This window comes from Rhinolophus hipposideros (genome assembly GCF_964194185.1).
Source record: "Rhinolophus hipposideros genome assembly, chromosome: 4".
NCBI classification, from domain to species: Eukaryota; Metazoa; Chordata; class Mammalia; order Chiroptera; family Rhinolophidae; genus Rhinolophus; species Rhinolophus hipposideros.
In genome coordinates this window covers 31,373,179-31,390,383 of record NC_138050.1, presented here as the reverse complement: position 1 = coordinate 31,390,383, position 17,205 = coordinate 31,373,179, and the positions used below count along the sequence as shown (strand labels likewise).

The following is a 17,205-nucleotide window of genomic DNA, read 5'->3' as shown; positions in this document are numbered from 1 at the left end:
TGCCATCGCCACTCCCTCTTACATCTCTGTTCTGACAACTCTTAGGAAGGCATGTCTGCAGAGACTTCTTCCTTATCCTCGGGGAGAATTAATCCCCGCCGGGAGCCCACAGCCAACTCCTAAACCCCTGGGTGGGAAATCCATAAGTGCTGCTGACAGAACAGCAGGAGAAAATGCATAAGGAGATTACAAAGAGGTTTTATTTCTTAGGAGTTGAAGGCAGGTAACACTGGAGAATAACTATAGTTAATACACAGGAATATTTGTTTTGATGTATATTATAGACTGTGTGGTTAGTAAAGAAGTCTGATCACTCCATGAGTCACCTAATGTCTCTTAAGATCAAGAAATAACCATATTCTAGCATGGGCGATGTTAAAGAATATAGTAAATAAAGCTTCATAAGGTCTGTCTGTGGATGATTCTGCTCCCCCAACTCAGCAGAAAATTTTGGGCATGATCCTCAGGGTCCAGAAAACAGTGCTTCAAAGTATACATCTTCCTCAAAGCTTTTAAAGCAGACTTCTTTTTAATAGGCAGGTCAGTATTACTGGATTACTGGAGGCCAGATTGTGAAAGCTGATGAAAGGCAGTCTGGTAGAAGAAAGTTCCCCTGATTTGCTGACCCATAACACCACCTGGAGACCCTAAATCATGCTACTTAATAATGAATGGCTGAGTGAGAAAATCACTGGCCTGGAAATCAAGAGATCTGGCCAACAGTGAACCTTTACCTCGGGGTCTTGGGGAAAACTGACTTCCAGGTCATTACTTTTGTGCGTAGTGCTGAGTGTTTTTGCATGCCTGTTAAGGGAAAGTCATTTATGGGAAAGATGCCATTCCTCTCCCGCTTTCATACGTTACAGTTGCTCTGTTAAATATACAGAGGATAATCGGGAGGGAGCTTGGTAGGTTAATACATTTGTGCATCTCCTTTGGATAAATAAGTTTGATGAAGTAAAATGAGGCTAACTTTCTCCTTAGTGGTGAAGATAAATTTAGGACCCTGGTGTTTATAAAAATGTGCAGCAGGCTAGAGAAAGCCTAAATTCATTGCCATTCAGATCTTTTGTTTATACATCAAGTATTTGCTGAGCTTCTCTGCTGTATACAGCACATTAAGAGATGCGTTTGAAAGTTTGTAGTCTACATGAGTGAACGAGCAAAGAGAAACAGGGGGGTGCGAGATAGTGTGTGACAGGCTCTAATATACACCTGGAGGAAGTGGCCACAACAGACTGATGTGAGCGATTGGTGTAATTAGGAGGATGTGGTCTCTTGGAAAAGTTACCAGACTGATTTTGAAGGTAGGAAAAGTGAATGGATGGAGAAGAGGTGGGGGGCGTGCGTGATGTGGGGGGACATTTTGAAGGGATGGTGAGTTAGATGAGTGTATGGAGAATGGCTACACTCGATGGAAAATCTTAAATACCAGAATAAGGGTTTTAAAGGATAATATTTAGGTGATTTTTATAGTGACCTATTTTTAAGAGTCTCCATGCTGTCCCTTGGGACATTTTGTATAAACATAAATGAAATGGCCTCACTAAGTCATTTTGGAGAGAAGAAAAACTTCCACAGTACTTTTTTTTCCTTTTGTTACAGTATGCCAAGATATTTTGAAAAAATGGTCCTAGAACTGGGATTGATAATCTGAATTTTGGGTGCCAAATAACAAGTTTGAATGAACATTTTTGAAAGCTTTTTATTTTTTAGTCAAAGTTTTGGCGCTTGATTACGGTGCCAGGAACTGTCTTTTGCATCTCAGATGGTTCTTATTGTATTGTTTATAAGTAGGGTGATGGGGTGTTTTTCTTTTTCAAGGTGTACAGGCAAAAGATCCATGTTCCTTTTCTGAGATACACACCTTTGTTGACACCAGAGTTTTTTTATAACATTTTTTGTTTGATTACGTTCACTATCAGTTAGAGTAAATTTGCTTCTTTTAACATAAATTGTGCAGTTATTCAAAGTGGGAGACAGATAAGAGTATAGAATGTTGGATTGTCTGAGCCTTGACAGCCACAGCGCCCGCAGACAAACGTGTCATGGCTTCATTAGTGGTATGTCAAGGACAGAGAAGAAGGGGGGGGGGTCCCAAACAATGAGGTTCTGTGTGTGCTTCACAAGTTTCATTATCCACAAGTAACGTCAGGAAACTGAAACCACCCTAGCAAAGTGTCTTTTTAGTCATTGTTATCAAGTTGAACTTTTGAGACGTGATATGCAACTTATAATTGGCAGATAATTTTGAAGTGTTACTTTTAGGCATGTGCATGCTTTAGAAAAGACCATAGTTTTATTCTCTTATCTGTATGTTTGGCATTTTTCATATTTTGGACACAAAGCAAGGATTACTCTTTATTTTTAAAAAGTTGTATTGAAGTATAGTTGACATACAGTAAATTGCACATTTTGAAAGTCTATAATTTGATATGTTTTGACATAGCTATGCAGCTGAAACCATCACCAGAATCAGGCAGTGAACATACCCATCACTCTCAAAATTTCCCCTTCCCTCTTTGTATGCCCTCTCTCCCGTTCCTCTCTGCCCCCGTCCCAGGCAACCACTGATCTGCTTTTGGTCCTCATACATTAGTTTGCATTTTCTGAAATTTTAGCTAAATGAACGTATACGGTATGTATTCTTCTTTTGGTAAAGCTCCTTGCACTTAGCATATTTACTTAGAGATTCATGCATGTTGTGGTGAGTACCAATACTAGTATGTTCCTTTTTATTGCTGCATATCCCGTGTATACATATACTACAATTTGTTTATCCAGGCACCTATTGATGGACATTTGTGTTCTCGCCCCTTTTTGGCTATTACAAATAAAGCTACATACAGATATATATACATACATACATATACACATACATATATACACGTACATATGTATACACATACTGTATTTCCCTGAAAATAAGACCTAACCGAATAATCAGCTCTAATGCTCCAAAAGACACATTAGAGCTTATTGTCCTGCTAGGTCTTATTTTTAGGGAAACATATATATATGCACATATATATACGTATATTATATATAATATATAATATATAATATATATGATATATATTATATAATATTATGTATACATATATATGCATATATATATGCGTGTATATATACACACACATATACATATATACACACACACATATGTAGTAATTCCTAAAGCATGGTAAAGCCATAAAAGGCTATAGTAGCTAATAAGTATACTGGATACTCATCTATGTTCTAGTCCTGTATCACATTACAACTGCTTTTTCTTCAATTAATGTAAATGGCATTTTATTGTGGCTGGAACGGAGGCTGAACAAAGTGCAATAGGAAATAGCTACAGCTGCAAACAACTTCCAAGGGTTTCCGGTAACATTTGATAGCTGCAAAGGAAGGAAATGAAGGGCCAGTCACTTTACAATGGAAGGAATTTATTTAAAAAAAGAAATGTTCACCTATTTGTGTTTTTTTCCAAAGATATGCAATATTATAAGGAAGAATCTATAAATTTGCTTACCTGTACCTCATGCTTATTTTTTATAATATAGTGAAGTGTGCTATCCTAAAAGTCTGAACGAAGTCAGATTTAATTCAGTGCCCTTTCTGTACATGGTGAAATGATGATATGCTTTCCTCCTAAAATCTGTTGCCCTTGAATCCTTAGGGAAATTCTGTCAAGTGGTAGTCTATTGTTTTTTAACATGTTGCTGAATATCATTTGCTAACACTATTTTAAGGACAGTATTTTATGATTTTGCATTTAATTGTCTAAGTGTGATTAACCTTTTTTTTTGCCAACACGTTGTTAACTTTGTTACAAAATGGCTTGAGTCTCTTCCCCTCGCTGTCTGCTGTATCTGACATTTATAGGAATGATGAAGGCAAGTCCCAAATAAATTGCATTTGGCTTTTTATCTTACGTTTATCTAAGATTGTAATGCCTTTAGCTTTCAACAAGAAATAGCTAGTAAGATAGAAGAATTAAAACCAGAGGAGAAATCTGGAGATTTCAGGGTACAAATTCCTTCTCAGCGACTACCTGTGTGACTTAAGTCAATTGATCCATTTTACTGGGGTTTTCTATGGGACTCCGAAAGTTTGAGCTAAATGAGTTCCAAGCTCCTTTCCAGCCTTGGACAGTCTATGAATAGAATTCCATTTTTGGCCCCTAGCCTAATCCTGCCGGCACCAGGACTGCAGTAGCCGACAATAGCTGCTCAGATGGCCACAGCTGCCAGAAGAGCTCCAGACAGGCTGTACTTAAATGCAGTCTTAGAACAGCACCTAAATAAAGACAGTGCAATACTGCGGAGTATCTCTGAGCTCATGGTCTAAAGCTCCAAGGGGACGAATGTGGAGTGATAACTGTAGGAACAATTGAACATTCGCTCTTGGCCTATAAGGCAATCTGTATTTTTAGAACGAGGCTGGTACCAAGCCTCCCTGCCTATCTTTGCAAGTCTGCTCGGCCTTTTCAGTATGGGTGCTGGTCTTGGCCTGTGTTTTGTGGGGATCCAGTCCCGGCTTAGGTCCTTGGTGGCCAGGACCTCCCCATACTCACTGATTGTAGCTACCCGAGAATGAAGCATGGCACTGAGTGTGTGGTTGCTGCTTAGTACTTCCTTTCCAGTTGGCTGATACACATTAGTGACATTGATTTGATTTACATTTCTCCTGTTGGAAGAGAAGGCTTACAAAGTTCAAACAGGACAGCGCTGCCATTGGTTTAGTTTGTCCCTCCTCCTGCCTGCTGTGCCTTCTCTCCACCCACTGTAGAGTCCTCAGGACTTCAGCTGTGATTTTGTAAAGTGCAGTCAGCAGCCTTGTTCTGAGAGCATTTTCACTTTATTAAAGCAGATTGGGTGTGGATCTGCAGACTAGAATGTCCCACAGCAAAGTATTGACAGAGTGACAGTCGTGCTACATGGGATTCTACAGTTACTGTCTTCCTGCTTCCTCGTCTCATGGGCTTTGCTGGTTTTCATACTTTGTTTTAAAAATTTAGAATTACCATTTGTATCACCTTTATTTTTCATGCATTTCGTTAGTCCCTGTAGTTTTTTTGAAAGCTTAACTAATAGCATGCTATATTTTATAGTGTACCATAGAAATTAAAAATATACATTCAGGAATCCAAAGGTTGAAAATTCATATCTCATAAAGTTCTAAAACACTTTTAACTTCTAACCTCTCATATCATTTTATTTTGTAGAGTTTATGTTAAATTTCCTGGTTGTAGGCATTTTACTGTTTTTACATAGCCTAGCTATACGAGCAATGAGGCATCATTATGACTAATATAGAAAAGATATTCGGGCAAATGTAGGGCAAGCACAGGTAAGTTTTTTTCTGACTAAAGATAATATTTTGGGGGCGTAAAGTATTTTTGAAAACTATTTTGATTAATCTCATTGTACCCCGAGGCCCATACTGCCTGTTAAGCGAACTCCTCAAAAAACAGAGAGCAATTGTTTTGGTTTATTCAGAATAAAAGGGTCTTTTCTATCTTGGTCTTTAGTTGAAACAACTTTGTAATTGGGGGTTGGCATTTTATGGGCATTAAGCTAGTATTTATACTTACTGTTAATGGGGTTACTGAAAAATATTTAGGCAATTCTTATTTCATAATTCTGTTATGAGGGAGTAAAGACTATCAGAAATAATAATATATTCAATTATATCATTGTAGTATATTGTGGCATATTTTATATATTAATTAAGAAAAAGAATAAGACCGCTCATTTGTGGTTCTCAGCCCCGGATGTTCAGGAGGCCACCCCCCACCCCAGAACTGAGGCAGCCTGCTTTCCCTTCATTTTGAGGGAGAGCATAAAATTAACTTGAATTATTTGGAGCATTTGGCACTTTTCTACCCCAAATCATCTTTGGGCCTGAGACTTTTGTTTTTTAAATCCTCTGCCTTTTTGAATTTTTCTTGTGTATAGAAAAGTACCCTATAAAGTCATAAAACATTTCAAATGAAGACAGTAATAAAATATAGAAAACAACAGAGTGGGTGGGTATCTTTGGGTTATGGAATTGTTTGCATTCTGACCTAATTCTTTTTGTTTGTTTTTGTATTTTTTCCGTACTTTTTGTTTGATATTCAAATAAAAAATGCCTATTAAATTTCTAAGGTTACTGTAACAAATTGCCACAAACTGGGTGGCTGCAAACAACAGAAATGTACTGTCTCCCAGTTCTACAGTCCAGAAGTCTAAAATCAAAACGTTAGCAGGACCCTGTTCCCTCTGACGTTTCTAGGGGAGTATCCTCCCTGGTCCCCTCCAGCTTCTGGTAGCTCTTGGCATTTTTTTTGCTTGTGGCACCATGACTCCAGTCTCTGTCCCCATCTTCTCTTGGCCTTCTTTCCTGTGTCTGTGTATTTTAAATCTCTGTCTGCTGTTCTCTTCAGAGGACACTTAATGAATTTAGGACCCACCATAACTTCAGGATGATTTCAACCGGAGCTCCTTAATTACATCTTACAAGACTATTTTTCTAAATAATGTCATAGTCACAGGTTAGACATATCTTTTAGGGAAGAGACCACCATTCAACATAGTATGAAAGGTATTTCCCCAAAGAAGGAAAATAAGCTGTTAAATGAAAAATGATACAGTTATTAAGATTGTTGGGTTGTTGCTGGTTTTTGTTTGTTTTGGGATTTTTTTTCTTTTTTTGTATGTTGGAAAGACTGCATTTCATTTAACTTACGTTTTAATAGAATTTAATGATTTGGGTCAGTAGTTGCAGATTTGTCAGGAAGATTCTAAGAGATGTTTTAGGCTTTAATAAGTAACTTAAGAGCAGTTGGAATCTTCACGTATGCTATCCATTTCTTTGAAGTAATTTCTGCAGTGTTGATTATGGTTCTTAAGCACTATTTATCTCTCATAAGTCCATAATCCTGTTATATTTCTCTGTAATGATATTTTGAGATATTTTGTTCCTGAACATGGCCAGTATTGATAATTACAGTTTCTAATTATCTGTGTTTAAGAAACTAAATAAGAGGGCATGGATATATATATGTATGTATGTATTAACTTTTTAAAGCTCTTGGCCCAAAGTGGTTATCATGGGATAAATCACCAAATGACCTGGAAACCTCTATGAAACTGTACAAAGTGGGTCTTAATGAATGGAAAGTCTGATTTGAGGAGCAGGAAGGAAGTGGATTCAGCAGTCATTTGCCATGCTTCTGATGTACACCTCTGGTCATAATGTACTAGAGTAACAAAGACACTTCTGAACATTGTTTTTGGTAAGAACTCAACTAGAGTTCCAACTCTGCTGCTAACTCCGACCTTCAGGAATAAATTTAATATTCCTGAACCTCACTCCCTTGTTTTTAGAGTGCAGGATTTGGGTTAGAAGATTTTAAAAGACCCTCTGGATCTAGCAAACTTAGTGTTTACACTAAAAGGACATTTTAGAATGTATGGTATATTTCATTAAAGTTTTCCTTCAAAAACATATTAGAAAAAATTGTAAAAGATATGCCATTGTCATATCTCTAAGAAGTTTTCATTTTTTATATATGTGGCCAAATATTTGAGGGTTTAAAAAAATTGTTTATTTGCGACTTTCCAGCCTAAGATTAATTTTCAACCAATAAACATTTCTGTATCCTTTCACTCTGTCCTATAAAATATTTTAGTGTTTAAATTTCTTTAAATAATATACTTGTTCAAAAAATATTAGCAGAATAAAGAAGTATGTAAAGTAAAACGTAAAAGTGCCCTCTTTTCTCTTCCCCTCTTCCTTTGGCCCACCTGTTTCATTTCCCAGGAGTAACCATGGGTAGTAATTTAAAGTTTCACCTTCCATAAAGGTGTGAGCATGTATTACATATCATTTTGTGTGTGTGTGTGTGTGTGTGTGTGTGTATTGCCATTTTGGTTTTTGTAGTACTCTTTGTGTAAAAGATTCTTGAAGCAGTGTTAAGTTTTACAGTTTCCTCACTGGGGTATGACAATTGTTTTATTGTAATTGTTGCTGATTCTTAAAGCATATTAAATGTCCTGGTAGCAGTCCCTGCGAAAGTAGGGGTTGAAAGTAGGAAGGTAGAAATTGAATTTCCAGATTATTGTAATAAGAACTACTGAAGAAATTACCCTGTCTACTCTGAAGACGCCTGAGACTTATAAATACTCCCTGTCACCAAAGGAGCTGCAAAGATCTTAAAATCACACAGAGTAAAAATATATTAAAGATTTTCAGAAAAATCAGTGGAAAAAAATGGTTGAAAATAACATAGCTAGAGTGTATGCCTATGGTCAAGGGTTAGTCAAATAGTGCTGAGATTTTCAAACATTTTCAAACATTGTGAAAAAAGGTGGAGAGTCCTGAGGACACCTGCAAAAGGAGCCATGCTTTACGGAGCGAATATTCCAGTCCTAGAGTAATGTGAGAAGCTTGAAACTCACTGAATAACTCTGTTGTGTAATCATTAAACATAGTAAATGTATAGCTGTGATCTATACATTTATAGTTACTTACGTGAGTTAAGAGCTTGGGCTCTGGGATCATACAGACTTAGGTCAGATCTCAACCTTACCATTTACTGTCACTGTGACTTTACCTCTCAAAGCCTCAGATATCTTTAAAATGAGGTTAGTGTATTAGTAGCTGCCATGGAGGGGTGCTGTGATGATTCACTGAGAATGGTGCCCAGGCTTCTCCAGAGCCAGCTGCTTGGAAGCACACAGTTAGTGTTGCCTAACGAGTGAGCTGTGAGAGAATCGTTTAATACTAATTTCTCCCTTTTAGATAAAAGGGCTGTTTCCTTAAATAAATGGTATGTCTTTGAGGACAAGGGCCTTGTCGTAGACTTTTACATGTGTGGTTCAGGGTGAAATATTTGGGGATGACAGTCTGAAAAACAAGTTGTATAACAGTACAGACTGAACAAGCGGGTGACTTTGAGCTCGTGAGCTTTCCGACATTATTACTGCTTACGAACATAAATTTCATTGATTAACTTTTACTCATTAGCGAGAGCGTCAGAGGAAAAACTATAAATTGGTCAATAATGATTTTTTAAAAGTCGTCGTTAAACCCAGAGACTTTTGATTTTCAGGTGTTCAGATGAAGCTGTAAACCAACAAAAACAAACCAGGTTTCTTTATTGCCATCTCTGAGCCCAATGAGATGGAGACAAGTAGCAGGGAGCATTATGGAGAAGTGTCAGCACAGTTGAAATCCTGGAGTTTGTTTGCTTTTTACACTGTTTAGATTTAAGACATGGAATTTACAGAATGTGGGTTTTGATAAATAAATTTGCTATCATTGCTTCAAATTTTAACCATGGAAAAAGATTTTGAATACTGTAGGTGTTCAAGTTCTTGATTTGGACATGCATAATTTGAAATCGGAGTCTGTATAGGAGCAGAGATGATTTGTGACTATTTGAAGTAATTTAAAAATTCACTCTTTAGTCACACTAGCCACATTTCAAGTGCTTAGTGGCCACATGCCGGAGGCTACTGTATTGGACAGTGCAATTGTAGAAAAGTTCCATCACCACAGAAAATTCTACTGGATAGTTCTTGATTAGAACATATGTTGCTTTGGTTCGCGCATTATTACAAAAAAAAAAGTCTAAGTAGTTGTAGGGGTTAGAGGAAAATAATCAGAGTAGGGGAAAATGGAAATTAGGAGAGCAGGCTTCTTTTCTTCCTTGATCTTTTCACCTACCTATGTTTATCCTAAGCTGAATAGTTGGAAAATAGTTCAAAGTAAATTCCCTGCCAAGCAAGGTGAACACATCGCCACTCAGTATTTTCCCTGTAGAACCGGGACCTTTTCTTTTACGGTTTTGGTTCTTATAAAACTCCTACTACAGATCACAAGTATTTGCTCTCTTACTGCAGTTGGAACTGAATCAGATTCAACAGTCCTTTTTCTTCCCTTCTCTAGCTGCCATCTAGTTGCATCTGCCATGCTGGTTTCAAACCATTTTTTACAGTCCCAAACTTTTAGTCCCTCTGCCTTCCATCATTTGTGATGTGGACTTGTGGACTTTAGACCGATACTCTGAGTTTATTGAATTCCCAACTCATCATTTTGCTAAATGATGTTGACTAAGCAACTTAATCTTCTGAGCCTGTAACTGATTAATTTATTTATTATGGTGTAGATGCTGCCATATATATATATATACACACACACATATATATGTGTATATATATATATATATGGTGCCAAAAAATGTGTACACATGTTAAGAAAGGAAAACGGTATTAAAATTGTGATACTCTATAGACCAATAACAAAAGATGAATACGTTTGACTTCTGCAATTACAAGAGGTGCTCAAAGTGGTTACCATCAGCGTCCAGATACTTCTGATTACGGTGAACTACTGCGTGAGCAACATTGACCAAAGTGTCCATTTGTATACATTGTTTTGGCATCCTCGGTACACAACACACACACACACACACAGATTAAATGAGATAATGTATTTGAAGCTCATAGCACAATACCTCTGTATTTAGCAAGCCATTAGAGATGAAGTGGATACATTAGTTAGCTTTTGCTTTGTAGCAAACCATTCCAAAACTTAGTGGTTTAAAATAACCACCATAATTTAGATTTAGTTAGGGATTCCGCTGGGCAGTTCTAGTCTTTTCCAGGCTTGCCTGATGTCCCATGCAATGGTGGTTCCTTGGCTGGTTGGCTTAAGGCCGGCTGGTCCAAGATGGCCTCATTCACATACTGGGTGGTTGGATGGTTGTTTGCTAGCACACAAGGTTGACTACACTGCATGTGTCTCATCACCCAGCCAAGTTCAGTCTTACTTGGAATACAAAGCCCTTCCTTTCTTTTCTGTTTTCTGTATGCACCCTACACTCTAGTCTAGCTTACTCTTTCTCAACTGTAGTCTTTGCCTTCTGCCCTTCATCCTTGTTTCTTAAAGACTGAAAAAAAAGACTGTTTTAATCATCTCTACATTCTGAGTGGACAACACAAGGTAGTTGAATGAATACATAAAGGTAGCTTCACTTCTGGGGGCTATCTCATATTATCTTTCTTTACCTACTAATCCTTTAGTGCTCACTTGGGCTATCTCACATTATCTTTACCTACTAATCCTTTAATGCTCACCTTTATATACATTCTACTTTGTGAAATCTGATCTTTTGAACTTCGAGAAGTTTGGAGATGGTTTTTATTATTGAATATAAAAAATGTTAGAGTAAAATTTTCTATTGAAGCGTTACTGTTAATCTGCCATTCTCTCTTTTCTCAAATGAACTCTTTCTCTAAATGTCTAAAGCAGCATAGAAAGGCTGTCAATAGATTTGTTTTTAATGATGTTCATAAAACACAGGAAAGTTTGATTTCTTAGTTTTACAAACACTGATGGGGTGAATTTGAACTGCTTCTGGTTGGTGAGAAGGGACGGTATTTACTCTCTCAGCCCACGTACGTTTATAACAGTATTGGTCTAGAGAATGGAGTGTTTTTCTAGGCCAAGGAAAGAAAGCTTTGTCTTTTTCTTTCTATTTTTAATTTAATGGTGCTCTGCAGAAAAGAAAGATAAAACACAAAGTTACAAAGGCAGCACTTGGCGTACGCATTTGCGTTCACCCCAGTCTATTTTATTTTCCAACTTGCATTTTTGGACCTATTAAATGAATAATGATTAACTGTTGCTCGCTTTTTCCCTCTTGAATTTCATATAAGTCTCAGTTCAGAGTTTATGGAGCGTTGAAATACCATAATGCAATAAGTTATGTAGTATGTTGTGATGGGGAAGGAAAAATAAACAACAAAAAGCCTCTTATCTAGGTCTTTGGAGAGCTACATTCTGAGCGTGGCTTTGGTGATGACTTACTGGTGACCTTGGAACAATTGAACTTCTTTGGGCTCAGACACCTGAGCATCAGTTTGGAAATACTGTGCTGTTTCTCTTAAGTGTACGTCCTTCCGGGGTTCCGTAATAAGTGTTACAGATGGGCGCAAATGTTTAAAATGAAAGAAATGGATGCCCTTTTTAGAATATTTCATACCTAGAAGATTAATAATGTATCAGTAGATAGAAAAAGCATACCCTGGATTCATTTTTGAAATAGGTGTTTATCATGTATACGAGGGAGTAGAATTCGCAGGATTACAGAGGTGAAAACAAGTGTGAAATGCATAATGAATTCTACAGCTAAATTGGTGTGGCTGGAGTATGGGATATTTGGGTACCATTTCCATGATGTTGAGCGCCCAGTGAGGTTGATAGCCATAAGGTAAAGTATACCTCTTAGAGAACATCCACAGTTTGCCTGGTATTTTCCTGTTTCGTTAGGAAATTTTGTTTGCTCTTCGTGATTCATTTTGTATGAAAATTCCTCAAAAAGCCCCCATTTCCCCTTCTCTTGGTGTGCACTACCTCATGCCCCCCCTACCGCCCCCAGAGAGCTTATGCGCACAGCCTCTCCTTGGCAATGACACTGGGAAAAGAACACTGTGACCCTGATAGGATTCCTTTTGGGAGGAGTGTTGTGACTCTGAAATACCTTACATGTTCCATGAGTATCTTACATGTAATTTAAATGTCAGTAGCCATATGAGGCTTGTGGCTACTGTGTGGGTTAGCGTAGGTCCCGATCTTCATCTCCGCTCACCTTTACATCCGTGTTGGTTAGCATGCTGCATAGTCTCCTCTTCATAAAAGAAATACCTTTCCTAGTCTGCTTGCTGCCTCCTTGGCTCCCACTTCTCTGAAGTACTTGGAGAAGGGACTTCCTCTTTAAAATTCTCTGCCCCTGGCTTCTGAGACACATGGTTCTCTTCCAGCTATTGCTTTATAGGCTTCCTCATGGCTCTCTAAACAGTGCTGTCCCTTACTTTAATAAGATTGGCCCACCAGTAGGCCCACCATTCTCTTTGTTCTTTATATTCTCTTCTATACTTGGGGCATAACCCAAATCTGTTGGCCTTGGACTACTTCCCTGCACTGCACATTTGTGCTTCTAAATGTCTGCTGGTTGCCACCATCACCTACACCACCTGTCTCTGTGCCTGACACATCTTGCCTGTGAATACACGTTAAATGGTTGTATGAATTTGCATCGTTATTTCCAAGCTGAGTATAGTTTATGTGTCTCTCTTATCTAATATATTTTTTAAACTCTGTTCTTTTATAGTTTTAAGAAATTTATGTGTTCACACATTTAAGTATTCTTTGAAGGTACTAGAGATATAAGCAGTGTAACCAAGGTATACTTGAAAGACAGAGTCTTTCCTCATGGGCCTTGCAATATACAAAAGAATACTTTTAAATGAGTGACTATATTACCGTTGGTTGATGTTATGATAGAAGAACTACAAGAGCTTAGAGAACTCAGCTGTGGGGCCCCCAACTAGAGCTGTCAGCGGAGGCCTCAGAAATGATGTTTCCGCGGAGAGGTGAAGGAGTGGATAGGAGTAGCAGGGCTAAAATGGAGAAAAAAGGAGCATTAGAATTCACTGCATTTGAATGGAATTAAGGTTCCAATGAGTTAAGAGAGGAGAATTAATCTGAAGCACATAAAACATGCAGGTAATTACCAACCGAGGAGATTCTCAGGTCTGCTTTCTGTCCTCACGTGAAATCGGGAGCACGGATGTAGGTACATCCTGAGGAGCAGAGTGGTGTGCTGTGAGTCGGCTGTGAAATGGGGGATTTTCTTTACTGGTGGCTATTTTCTTTGCTCTGGAAATGTATTTGCTGATGGATATTTGTGCAATGAATGATGGTGATGTACGGAAGCAGGGTACTGTTTTCTGTGAACATGGCACGCTGTTGTCCTTTGTGAAGTTACCACGGGTAACAGCTTCTTGATGGGCTCATTGGGACAATTAGATGGGACTAATCATGGGGATTTCCTGTGATTCTTGAACTACTTAAAGCCACAATCAGAAGGGGGTGGGAAACTTTTGATAGGAAACAAAAGAAATTAACTTTAAAAGGTTTTTAACTAATGAAAGTCGAGCTTGTGTGCTAGAGCGACACTTTCACACTATTAAGCATTGTGAAGCATTTTCCTTAAACCTGTTTCAATGTGTAAGTATGGTTTGGGAAGAAACTGATTCTGGCTTACGATATAGTCTTTTGTTGTTCCTATTGAAAAGAGAGCATTGCTTCATTGAAGTGTGCGGAAGATAATGTTGATTAAGAGTCCTCGTGACTGTTTAAGGGAAAAAAACTTCAAGTTAAAGGAAAACACAAACCTTTCATTTACAAATTTAGAGAAACATTTTGAGGAGCCTTTAATCGGTAGTTTTTTGAAATGATTTAGGGTAATAGGAGATAATCAATTAGAGTGATAAAGCCTATTCTTAAATATGAATTATTTGAAATATTTCTCTGTGGAAAAACCACAGAAAGCTGGGCAGTTGTCTGGCCACATACAAATGACCTTACCTGACTTTCAGATCTAATGTGAGAGCCACCAAGCATGCACCTGTCCTTTCTCAACACAGGTCGCAGAGGGTATTTCAGTGCTTGGTGGAATTTTGTTGGCATTTTTTGTGAAGTACAAGAATATATTTAATCCATTCCAATGGTCATCTAGGTTCCAACATATGTTGACAATTTAAGATAGTTATTAAAGTTCTAGAGAGATATAGAAACTAGATATTCTAGTTTTATAGAAAAAAATCAAAGCATTAAGGGGGTTTCTTTGGGGATCATTTATTTTCTTCTTCCGTTGGAAATTAAATGATTGTTATTTGAGCAGCATTACCTGGAAAATCATATTACTTTTTTGAGAGAGTAGATGATTCAAAGGTAACAAAGCATAGTCAACATTATGTTTTCTAGGGGTTCTATAACTTCTATAACTATAATGTTGTTATAGAAGTTACTTCCGCGAATTCTTAATAATCTCTGCAGCAGTTAAAGGAGATATGGATGAAGTTAAAATCTTGAATAACTTTATCTCACTTTCTATAATAAAAATCTTTTCGGACAAAATAGGGAAACTGCTAAATAAAAATTGTAACTCAAATTTGAGTTTTTCACTTTCTTAATACTTCTGTCATTATCTAATATATTTAAGAATTATTAAAATGAGAAAGTTTAAAATATGTTGTTTGTAAATAAAATAATTGTTACTGTAGTGATCACTTATTTTTTCTTGAGAATAAATTAGAGATCTGCTCAGACATTTGTACTCAGAGCATGATTATGTGAGGTTATGGTTTACTTTGTGAGAATTAACGAACTCTTATTGTTTTACAGGTCTCATCACAACTACATCAAGGAAACTAGACCGAGAGCAGCAAGATGAACACATATTAGAAGTAAGCATTTCTCTGTGTTTAATTATTTTAAAAATATAAGTATGGGAACGAGCAATCTTATTTACATTAACTAGTATTCATAGCTGTTAATATTTTCTTTTATTAGCTTCTGGTCATTAATAAAAAGGAAAATAAAACATTCTGAATACACTTCAGGACCCCTTTACACCCTTTTCTATCCCCAGAATACAAGACCACAGTCTTAAGTTTCATTCTAATCTTGTAGTTTATACATGCACACACACACCTAGCAAACAAAACTGAAAACAGTTATTTGAATTTCATTTTCATTTACAGAAGTGATATTTTTCTGTATGCCTTCTACCTGTTTTTTCTCAGTATTACATTTTTGAGTTATAATTATGTTAATAGGTCTAATTCAACTTTTTAAACTGTAGTTAGCTTGTTTTGTTAGTTTTGCTCTTAAACTATTGCATTGTTTATGCAATTGCTTTTGTTTATATAAAGTCTGTGCTTCTTAAAAATTTCTAAAATAAAAGCAAATTGAAGTCTGATGTGCTCTTCTAAGATGCCTTCTTCTGATTAGGCTTCTCATTCTCACAGTGTATTTAAAGTGCCTTCTAGTCCTTGACAGAAGAAACACAGTTTATCTTTTACTGCTTGCCTTGTTTCTGGTGGGCAGTAAATACATTACAGGGAAAGAGATAGGAGTAATTTGGAGGAGGAAGGTAGCCCATGATATGGGTGTCAGGCCTGATGCCATTGCTTGCAAACCAAGAAGAGGCTGAGAAAGCAGGCAGCCCTTGGGGAGGAAAACCGAGGAAAACAAACCTGTTCCCTCTGTTGATGTTTCTCTATCACACGTTAAAGGCCAGTGTTGAGTACTAGAACCAAACCTGAAAAAGACCAAGTGCTTTTGTTTAATTGTGAATTATCTGCACAACTCTTCCAGACTCTTCAGTGTAGGTAATTGAGAAAATCCTAAACAGATTTTTTTTCTTTTTTTTTTGCCAGTGGAACACGTGCATTCTTTTAAAGACATTCTGAAGTGCTCTTTGGTTTTTAAATTGTGATTATTTTTAAGTCCTGTCTCTTTATATTATTGCTGTTTATAATGCCCCCTGCTTAATTTCACTTCATCTTAGTCAAAATTTTCTAAGTTCGTCAGTAAAATATTACATTTTTATAGCTCTCACTTTCTTTATATATACGTATATGTATGTATATGTGTGTGTATAATATGTATATGTATACATATATAATATATAATATACATATTATACACACACTGATATCCTATCTAGAAAAGGTGGTGTCACAGCCACAATTACAATTAGTAGTTTTTTTATGTTATGTCTGTTTAGTCATAGGTTATATACTTCCCTTGAATTTTTTTTTTTAAATAATAGAGCAGAGTTTTCAGTTTTCATTCAGTCACTACTATGTTTGACAGAAGGGAGAATATGATTCCTGAAGAAAATAAAGAGATGGCAAAATGTCCAGACCAGTATATTATACACTGGCATGCAGCTCCAGTCCTCTCTCCCTAGTTAGAACTGCACATACACCCAGTTAATTGTGTGCCTCACACCAGATCCCTCTTTTCTCAATGAATGTCAAAGGCTGGATGGAAGCAAGTATGAGATACTTAAGACTTGGGAGATGATATTAACACTGATGGGAAATAATAGTTTGCTTATATATCTCGTAATCCTTTTATGGTGGTACATTTTGAGGACCAATATTGGCATTGATTTGATTGTCTTAAAGAAGCAAGTGTTTTTCAATTACCTGTTCAAAACTATGTTACTGGCTGTTGGTTATTGAATCCAAGCCTAGGAACAATTTGATGAATACTACAAAGCATAGTACTTGGTTGTGTTTCTCTTTTTCTTTTTTCCCCAAGTATATGAAAACTGGTCAAAAACAAATGTTTTGAGAGGTAAAAATT

The 17,205-nt window shown here is 36.9% G+C and overlaps 1 protein-coding gene across 6 annotated transcripts in view; it reads left to right on the top strand.

Moving 5' to 3' along the window:
• Positions 1-17,205, top strand: part of FAT1 (FAT atypical cadherin 1) — a 127,041-nt gene that overhangs the window by 62,238 nt on the left and 47,598 nt on the right. For all 6 annotated transcript variants that reach the window (XR_013993235.1, XM_081046780.1, XM_081046779.1 and 3 more), the window contains exon 4: positions 15,232-15,293. Coding sequence is in view for 5 of the 6 variants with exons in the window: in XM_081046780.1 (XP_080902906.1) it covers positions 15,232-15,293 (62 nt within the window). In the remaining variant the exon portion in view is untranslated. The remainder of the gene's footprint in view (positions 1-15,231; positions 15,294-17,205) is intronic.